The 10,707-nt window shown below is 39.8% G+C and overlaps 1 protein-coding gene across 1 annotated transcript; it reads left to right on the top strand.

The window, feature by feature from the left end:
* Positions 1–473: 473 nt before the first annotated feature.
* On the top strand, positions 474–1,001 carry LOC145766568 (protein CFDP2-like). The gene has a single exon (XM_082578285.1). The coding sequence runs from the start codon at positions 474–476 to the stop codon at positions 999–1,001; it is 528 nt and encodes a 175-aa protein (XP_082434411.1).
* The last annotated feature ends 9,706 nt before the right edge of the window (positions 1,002–10,707 follow it).

Below are 10,707 nucleotides of genomic sequence, written 5' to 3'. Positions count from 1 at the left end.
TAAAGCTTGTGTACTACAAAGACCCAAGAAGCTGTACTGAACACGTTCAACGAAATCAGAGAGGTTCTTGGCGAGTAGTCAGACTAACATCACCCTCCCACCTTCCAACCTGCACTGGGCCAGCATGGAAGGCCATGGCCCAACACTCCCCAATGAAAATATGCCAATAAAGACATCACCTCCCGTTCCCGGTGGATCAACGAAAAGAGGTCCATCCCAAGTACCTGCAGTATGCAGGCGGCACGGATACTGTGTGCAAAGATGACTACTGCGTACAAACAAGAATACCAGTTTCCGGTGGATCAACGGAAAGAGGTTTATCCTCAGTACCAGCAGTGAACAGGGGTGCTGTGAGCAAAAATGACTACTGTGCACAAACAAATCAATGTACCGGTACGTCAAACAACAAAAAACTTTTCATCGCAACTTACAACGTTAAAACTTTGTCAGAAGAGGTTCATCTTACCAGCCTAATGGAAAGAATAAAAACTATCAAGTGGCATGTGATTGGTCTTTGTGAAATCAGAAGAAAAGGAGAAAAACTAATAAATATCAAGGATGGCCATCTGCTCTACCACAAAGGAAGAGAAAACGTTAAACAGAGTGGTGTAGGATTTCTTATCCACAAAAATCTGGCCAATAAAGAAAAAAAATTTCATGGCGAGTCGGACAGGGTAGCCAGTGTAACTATAAAAATTTCGAAACGATATGATCTCAGGATTATCCAAGTATATGCCCCAACAACCCTCAGCTCTCAGGAGGAGATTGAGGCTTTTTATGATGATTTGCAAAGAATTCTAGACTGTCAAAAAACTCAATTTAAAGTAATCATGGAAGATATTAACGCAAAGATTGGTACAGGAAAAGAAAGTTGCTTTGGAAAATTTCCATACGGAACAAGAAATGAACGTGGAGAAAACTTAATCAATTTCTATTTGGGCAACAACTTCAGCATCACAAACACCATGTTCCAAAAGAAACCGCACCAAAAATGGACATAGAGAAGCCCAAATCATGAAACACATAATGAAATAGACTACACATAATTACCAACAAACCTGAAATCTTCTAAAGTGTTCAAACTCTTCACAAAGTAAATACTGGAAGCGATCATAGAATACTAAGGAGCATTGTCAAATTAGACGTTCAGAAAGAAAGAAGAAAGTTACTTCGGTCAAAAAACCAACCATTACGAATAGATCCTTTTTACAAATTGTCATTCCAGTTGGATTTGAAAAATCAGTTTCAAGCCTTGAAAGACGAACCAATCAATTACACAGGAAATACAGTTGAAGATTTGAATAACAATATTGTTATACGGTAACATACGGTAACCCAAATTTCTCATATTGCTGTGATATGCCACTACTACATCCCAGCTAGCGATGCCTGTCATTTTTGCATTAATTCAACGTTTGCTAACGTTGGATTGGTGTGGAGGTGACGAGTTTAGCTGACTGGGGTCTAAAATTTTTTCTTTATCAACGCAACTTTATATCAAAGCACACTTGATATCTTCAAGACATAACTTCTCTGGGTATAATTGAATTTCCGCAAGATGATAATTTGTTTTTGCTAGTTTGTTTTAGTCATTGTTTTCATGTCAAGTAGTGCAGCCCCTTAGGGGAATCTTTAGGCTAAACGTGTTACACGTTGTTTTTTTGCATATTTTTGCAGTTGATCAACCCAACTTTGATTTTAGTGGGTGCCGCAACTTTTTGGGTCGCGTGATCACCTCCAAATCGGGGATTTCCCCAGAAGTCACGTTTCAGCTCTTTTTACGTCATTTTTGTGCAATTACATATTTGATTTTTGTATATTTTAACTTAAAAAGCACATACAAATAAGTGAGACAAAATAAACACAAAATAATTTGATTGATGACGTCATTGTGACGTCATCACATATATATTTTTGCTTTTTTAACATATTTTGGTCGTTTGCTGTTGGTTTTAGTTGGAGTACCGGTTACTAAACCATTTCACAATTCCTAAAAGTAGTTTCGTTGTGATTGCATCTTTTATGACTTCATCATTATATTATTAAAACTAGACAACTTCAAATTCAGGAACCAAAGGTAAGTTTATTCCGAAAAAAGCGATCGAATACTCTCATTATAAGTTTTGCAAATGCTTAAAATTTTACAATTGCAAGCAATAACAATAATTCCAGTACAGTATGACGCAATAACGACGTCATCAAGGGAATAACCAGAAGAGCAGCTACCAGGGATGAATTTCCCTTTTGGTCATGCCACTTTAAAATTTAAAATAATATGTAGGCCTAATTATGATCTACAAATCAAATTAATACACGACCCCAGATGATGCAATGTCAGAGTCTTAACACTGTTAATTCAAGATGAAAAAACTAACGGTTTTTGATGTTAAATTCCTGCCATACGTAATTTGATGTTAAAAAAATTTGTGTACGACAAGTTTTTTCAAGTTACAAGATAGAGTTTAGAAAGTCAAAAGCATTTCTTGAATGATCAGTGTGGATTGGAGATGAAACGTCAATGTGGATTGAAGATGAAACATCAGAGAGGATTGGATATTTTGTGGTCAAATTGCATGTTTCGTACTCGCATGAACAAAGACTTGTGCATTTTATGGATTTTTTCTCACAGGAACATCAAGAGCCACAAGTAGACTGACAAAACGGAACAAGCTGATTTGCATCATTATGTTTCCAACCCCAAGCTAAAGGAGAAGGTAGTTGCTGAACATTTACGAGGCTTGATTTCCGTATTTCAGCTTGATGTATCGCTCTGCGTGTATGTTGCATCAGAGCAGCTGACGTTGGTAGCAGCTTTTCAATAGTGCAACCATTGGTAAACATCATATAACGGCATTCGTCTACATCCGTGATAGTAGGACCATTGCCATAAAGAGGTATGACATACTTTTGTATGTCATTTATAGTACTAGGTGAGCTTGAAAAATTCAGAGAGTTAAATAAGCCACACATTGCGGTAAGATTAAGCATCCAACAATCCCAAGCCTTTTTTTCCAAAGACGAAACAGTATCACAGATTGTGATAGCATAAAACAAAGGTAAAGAAGCGCAAATCATCGGAGATTAAGGTAAAGATGAAACAATATCATGGATTGGAATGAAGCGAGTTTTTTCTCCAACTCCAAATCCAACCCATAGTTTACAGATTTCTAACTTGTCAAAACACAAAATTGCAATAATTACCACATCAGTATCTACTGTTTTGACTATGGCATCGGATTTTCCATGTTTCACATGGAGAAACATACGGGTGTCTGCCTCTTCGTGATCACATGGGGAAACCTCAGACATGTCCAATGTTTGATTGTTAAGAGCTGTATCTAACGATGTTACAACAATCGTAAACAAGTTTGGATCGACTGAAGTTATCACAGCTTGTTGAACCAGTTGATATAACGCAGTTTTGTTGCTGTCATTTCCCAAAAACTCAGACCAGTTGAGAGGAAGACGAGTATTACTTGTGACAGCCACGTAACATCCAGACCCTGTTTCTTGCAGAAGATAAGCCTCAAATAACTACTGCCATCACAGAACATGCCGGCAGTGTGATGTCAGCCGATTATAAAGTAGTGAAAGAATCTGCCTCGAAAACCGATCACTACATCCTTGATGGAGGGTTCTTGTTGCATCGAGTGCCATGGAAACTGGAGACAGTTATGGGTCTATTGCACAGTCGTATGCAGATTTTACCATTCGTCGCTATCGCTTAGCAACGATGGTCTTTGATGGATATGGTGGTCCGTCTATCAAAGACAATACCTAAGTATAAAACCACATGAGATATAATGTTTAAGCAAACACAGAAAGCTGCACAGATAACCTAATTACTCAGTACAGAACTATCATCATATTAAACCTACAAATTGATACCGCTCAGTGGGTATCAAAATCACAAAGATAAATTACATACCAACAAGAAAAATAGTTTGGAGCAGAGCAATGCAACATACAATGTGCTGTGGCACCGACAGGACAGATTAAAGTGACAGTGTATAATATACAAAATGCAGAAACACCATTGATAACTTACACAAAAATCCCTTACAAACACATCGGTTTATTTGCTTATGCTCTAAATAAAGCTAAGTTAAGTAATAACAAAGGTTTCTTCTTAGTGAGCAACACCAGCACCAAAACCATCATACCAACAAAAAGTAATGTTAAAAGAAGTCTAAGCAGAAAGTTTTAAAATCTTTAGTTTTGGCTCTTTTGAACATTTTGGTAAATACAAACTGCAGTGATTTTTTAAGAAAATATTTGATAATATGCGACAGTGTTTCTTTTGAATATCTGCAAAACTATAATATTCTGCTACACTTGAAAACACATTACACAAGCTTTTTCTGCAAACAAAACTTGCAATTTCATGAAATAGAATGTATGAAAAAAATACCCATTGACAAACACTGTCCCCAGGTAAGTTTAAGCCACCTCTGTTTAGTTCATCAGTGAATTGGCCATACTGTTCCATGTACGTCATGCTGTCATTAAGAAAAGTGTCATTTCGAGTGACGTATCTAGCAATATAAACAAGCCCCATTTTGACAACATTTGTTAAACTATTTTCCACATTGTCAAGATTCAGAAACACATTCCATGTTTTCTCATCCGTGATGAGGTACTGACACTTTCGGCAAGAATGTGAAACAGTTGTGTCTAAATCACAAACACCACCTCCAATGTCAAACAACAACTTAGTTTTCCTTATATTAACTTTTTGTAACACATTGATGAAATACGTACCACCAGAACCTTGGCGTAATTTTGAAAAAGCTTTTTCAATGGGGTCACTGTTGAAATTCCCAAAAGCGACATAGTCATGTGAAGTGCTTAACAAATACTTTGCAAGATCAACCAGACCTCTGCAAGTTTGAATCAGCGCAGATGCTGTATCATTGGTAAATGACCTTTCTCTTTTACCTTTTTTTTTTGGTTTCATAGATTCAGCAAAATCAGCTAAATCCAGCAAAAAATGCAAACTTTCATCATCTGCTGTTTTTATGATAGATCTTGTCGGGTTGGTCACAGCGGTAAATCATAATCTCTTCGTGGGAAAATTTTAACATAAAGTTCCCGAATCCGTTCGTCTGTATATAATGACCGAAGAAACACACACTTGAACTTCTTTTCAAACAGTGTATTTCTGTAAAATTAGCCCGCGGCTATCGAAATGGAGATGCAATGCCTACACCTCTAAACTGTCACTACGATACAGATTACTTGGATAAAAGACGGAGAATTTGTCCAGTTAGCAAGCACCAAATAAACCAGTTAAATGTGCGACCGACTTCCAACAAACAACTTCGAGAATGAATCAGAAAAATTTGTGATAACTCAAAGGCACGCCAACAGTAGCGCGACGCAACATTTCATGTTTAAACCGGTTTCAACCGGTTTGACACAGGTCTTACGGACGATGGTGCAATTTTGGCTCATGTTTTAGGAATTTCCATGACGTAATATTCAGTAGACCCGAACGGTTTCTACATGACGTTTGACCAGGCGAACAACCGTCTGGAACATAGCGGCCCCTAGTTATGACAGTCTGACATGGCATAACTAAAAAAGAATTGACGACAATTGTGAGCCAATGAATAAAAACACATGATACACAAATTGTTTGAATCACTCACGTTTAAGTTAATACGCAAATACAAAGGGCATGCAAAGAATGAACAGCAATAAGAACACGACGATACATGAAATTGGTACCATAGGTATTAGGTACACGCAAAAATGATGCTATATACAATGATTGCGATAATAACCGACTGTTCTGGGCTCAGACAAGTGTCGGCCACCGCAGACAAAACCAGGCTCAAACCCTAACACTTAGGTGTTCTTTACGGGGGCGAGGCACGAAATATCCCTCAACACATAGTCTACTTTCACTTTCCCCGCACTCTCATCATAGTTGCAGACGGCAACTTTAGCTCTACGAACCACAGGCTTCCCTTTCCTAATTTGTGGAACTACCTCATGCACCCTCCCAAGTTGATACTTCCCACGTTTACCAATGTCCTGGAGAGAACCTACCACTACAAGTTGACCAGGCTCCAAATTCTCGGCCATTTTTAGCCATTTTTTCCGGCCCTGAAGACCTGGCAAGTAAAAATCGATCCATTTACTCCAAAACTGCTGAGAAAGTGACAAATTGAACCGATAATCCCTTCTTAATTGGTCACGATCATGTGGTTGCCCAACAGCACAGTATGGGTCTAAGTATGGGGTTAAAAGTGAGGCAGGGGTGATGACAGTAAAATCCCTAGGGTCGTCACTCAAAGGTACCAAAGGGCGTTCGTTCACGATCCGAACGGCACTGCCAGAGTTTGCAAAATACCATCTCGGTAACAAAAATCCTTAAGCAGGTCCAAAGAGCGAAGCCACAACTCCCACTCTTTAACAAAGCTATCAGGGACCTCGGTGTCCCAATCAAACTTGTCTATCGCCAATTGCTGAAGTATAAGGCGTGCTTTTAGAAAAAATGGCGCTCCAAAGCCTAGCGGATCAAAATTTTGTCCAAGCTGACTGAGCATACTTCGGCGCGTGTGTTTAGCTAAGGGCTTTAAGGAACATGCGATACGCATCTCGTCAGACTCGGTTTGCCACACACAACCCAATGTCTTCGCTGATGGCAAAGTCATATTTTCAGTCTGAAAGTCAATGTCACGAATCAAAGGTGAAAGCATCTCATTATCCAAATTTGACAAGACAATCATAGCCTCCTTGTTAGCACTCCACTTACCAAGTTTAAACCCATGGCTATCAAACAAAGCAATTGATTCATGAGTGATTTGCTGAGCTTCCTCTAAGCTATCAGCCGAAAATATAAAATCATCCATGTACATATTAGTTGCAATATTGCAGAGAGTCAATTCACCAGCACTGCTGGGATTCTGCTCGATCATTTTCTTTATAGCCAAGCAAGCGATATACGGGCTACTCTTTATTCCCCAAGGGTGTACACAAAAACGAAATGGTACCATCCTACCATTTTCAAGGTCATCATCTTCAAACCACAATATACGAAACAAATCCCTTTGCGACTCAGGTAACTTTATTTGAAAGAAGCATTTAGTCACATCAGCCATGAGACCAAATCTACCAAGCCGAAATCTAGCCAAGACATCTACCAGAGGGTTTAACAAGTCAGGACCCGAAAACATTACATCATTAACACAAGTTCCTCGAAATTCAGACTTGCCATCGTAAACAATGCGCTTTTTTAATTGTGACGTAACAAAGTATGGTAAATACCATTCAAATCCCTTGACATTTCCTGCTTCACCAGTACGCTCAATATAGCCATTTGATTTAAGATCTTTCATGGTGTCAGTAAGGAAATCACGAAGTTCAGGTTGTTTTAAAGCTTTCTTTCTTAAAGCAGCAACTCTATCTGACGCCAACACAAATTTGTTAGGTAGATCAATATCTTCCTTCAACGGAACAGGTATCTCAAATCGACCATCTTTCAACTCAATATTCGGTTCGACAAGTTCTCTAGCCAAAATATCATTGCGAGACAATTCACAGGTTTCATTTTGCAAAGTCAAATCCTGAATGACTTTATTCAGGTCTGCTATTTCCATATCACGAGACTCAATTTTACGCTGAAAGCCAGAGATGACATCCGACTCTGAAGACGTCTGCACTCTGCACACTTTAGCAACGCTTTCATCTAAGGGTGACTTACCACCACAAGCCAACCAACCGAGAGGAGTGAGCAAAGCATGTGGTTCACTACGATTTTCACCAACACGCTCTTCTTTTGCACACATCAAATAAGCGTTGTCGTTGCCAATCAGTACATCTACAGTACTACAATCATTCAAATGAAACATATTCACGTCATGAAAATGACGGAAACCGTTTAAATCTTGTTTATGTGGTAAAGTTTTAACATCATCAGCCCAAGCTGGGTTAACCACCGAGGTTATATCACAAAACAGTTCATCTGTCTCTAACGACTGGATGTTGAGTTTGACAAGGTCAGCACAAGTAGCTTTCTGACCAGCCAGGGTATCCATTTTAAACGACGCTTTATCGTACGGTTTAAGATCAAGTTCACACACCAAATCACTCGAAACAAACGTCAACTGCGAACCAGGATCATGCTGACAATACACCAACTTCGATTTGCCAGTCATTGGATTCAAAACACGAGCAGCAGTAACGCGGTTAAAGGCTGCTTTAACATTTCCAATCTTAACATTACGCACAGGAACTCTGGCACGAGCATCATCTTTCCCAACAGAATCCAGAGAATCATGTGACGTCACATAAAAATCATGCAGAAGAAAATAGTGTTTCCTATCGTTGTTAGGCCCACACTTACGACAGTTATTTGCATGAACGCAATCCCTAACCATATGCTGGCGCAAACAATTCAAGCATTTGCCAGCTTTCACAATGACATCTCTCCGATCTTTAGGTGTCAAGCGCAAAAATTCTTTACAATTAGACAAAAAATGATATTCAACTTGACCACGTGACGAACAACAAATGCATGCCGGTAGGTTTTTACGTCTGGCTTCACCACCGCGCGGTGCGCCAACAACAGTCGAGTACTGCGAACTCCCTGACATCACATCATCGTGGGGTTTTACGGACGTCTGCCTAACCGGACATGAAGGCAATTTTCCTTTGCTAAACTTTTTAAATTGCTGCGACTCACCAGAATCGCCCATTAGCATAATGCTAAAATCAGTCGACTTACGCGTTTCCTCCCGTACTACAAATTCAAACAAACTCTGAAAAGTAGGCTCATCAGTGCCACCATACTGATCACCTAAAAAGTCAAGATAACGCTGCTTAGCGTCAAACGGGAGTCGCTTAGCCAAATCCAAAACAAAACGTCCTTCCAATTTGTCACGCTGACCATAAGCTTGCGCGTAAAGCAAACACTGCGATAATTCATCTTTAAACTCTTTCAGATCACTGGAAGAGGTCGAAGTCAATTTGCTACCATAGCGATACTTTCTAATTTCCGGTTCTGCAAAAAGACCTCCACGAACCCCAAAACGCTGGGACAAGCGAGCTAACGACATTTCTATCCTGTCTTCCTCTGACAAGCCAGGGGTGTCAGAAACCAAATTAGCAATCGTTTGCGCAGCTGTCCTAACACAAGCTGCTTGTAACAAAGTCAAACGAGTCCCCTTAAAGGTTGAAGCTGCCATTAAGGCCGTAACACGATTTTTAAAGAAGATAAATGGCATATTATTACCATCGTAACCAATCAAGGCCGCCTTATCGAAAAACGTCCTACTATTTTGGTATTCAAAAAAGCAATCCTGCTGTTGAGAACTCGATTTAGCGGGAGAAGACAAGCTATATCCCTTAAGGGGCTGAGTGGGCTCAGTCACATGCACAGCCCGATCAGACGCGATACGCCTCTCACAACCACCCAAATTACGTGTAGCTGGGTGGTCACAACCTAGCGGCGCAGAAAACTGTGAAGGGGGCAAAGCATTACTACTAATGGCGGCCCCGTGACCTGTACGCTCTGGGGGAGGAGTTCGGTTGTAATTCGCAGACCTTGGCTCTACAGCATTCGGAAGACCCTTAGCCGCGGCCCCGAGACCTCCTGAAACAGCTGGAAAACGTGTGGATTGCCCTGGTCCAGTGGCGTAGCAACGCAGTATGCCGCCCTTGGATTTTTGCACGAAACGCGCCTCTACCCTCCCCTGACACCGTCGTAAAAGCTGATTAAAATTCCACACAACAGAAGAATTAAAGCAGTTTTGTTTAATTTTATTGAAAGTTCAAAATAAAACCACTTCTTACTCAGACAGCTGAATGATTCTTTGTCTCCTGTATTTACTCTAACCCCTGGCTTGAATGGCCCTTCTTTATTCTAAAACCTTTCGGGCCCTAGTTTGGTTATCTCAACTCTCATGTTATGAGTTAATGTTTCTGGCCAAGTAGTCACATCGTTATGAGAATAATAGATAGCATCTATTTTATCTTTATCTGACAGTGTTTCATTCACAGGCTTTCAATGACCACTTTGTTATTGTTTTGCTCGAGGTAGCCCACACTTCTTCTTCCGTCTCAATTGGAGGTACCGTAGAGATTTACTCTGCTAATCTCTTCTGCTTTTTAGCAAAGGCAAATTTTACGAACTTCAAAATGACTCCTTCATTCTTTATAGTTCTCCTTTTCTTATAGCTTTCTTTTTCTTTCTAAAAAAATCTTCACTTTCTTTTTCTCTCGTCATAGGCAAAAATTAACTTGAAAAAATTGCAAGTTAAATCTTGTTCTGGAATCTGCAGCACATTAGTTAAAAACAATTACCATAATTGCAAATTTGCTGAGTTAAACTAAGTGATCTATTTCAGACCTGAAACTTTAAACCTTTCACTAACCTAACCTATCTTCAAAGATAAAGATGGAGGAATCCCCTCTATCTACCACAGACAGATAGTAAAGGTGACAGTTGACTCGATGACCTCACGGTCTATTCCTGTTTCCTTCCGAAAGTGAAATAAACATTTTATTTGACCCCAATGAAATGTAGTCCAAAAAAACAACCTCTCATACGAAAGAAGAAAGCTCAATTGGTTAGCGCGTCACTTCTGGAACGAAGAAGCTTCAAGATCAAGCGGCGCTGGTTCGACTCTCGAGGTGTGCGCTTGAGCAACGCACGTTAAGGACTGCCCTTCATTCAGCGGCATCTAATGGATGGAATAG

Source organism: Aplidium turbinatum, chromosome 3 (genome assembly GCF_918807975.1).
Source record: "Aplidium turbinatum chromosome 3, kaAplTurb1.1, whole genome shotgun sequence".
In the NCBI taxonomy this organism is placed as follows: domain Eukaryota; kingdom Metazoa; phylum Chordata; class Ascidiacea; order Aplousobranchia; family Polyclinidae; genus Aplidium; species Aplidium turbinatum.
This window is presented reverse-complemented; position numbering and strand designations above follow the sequence as displayed.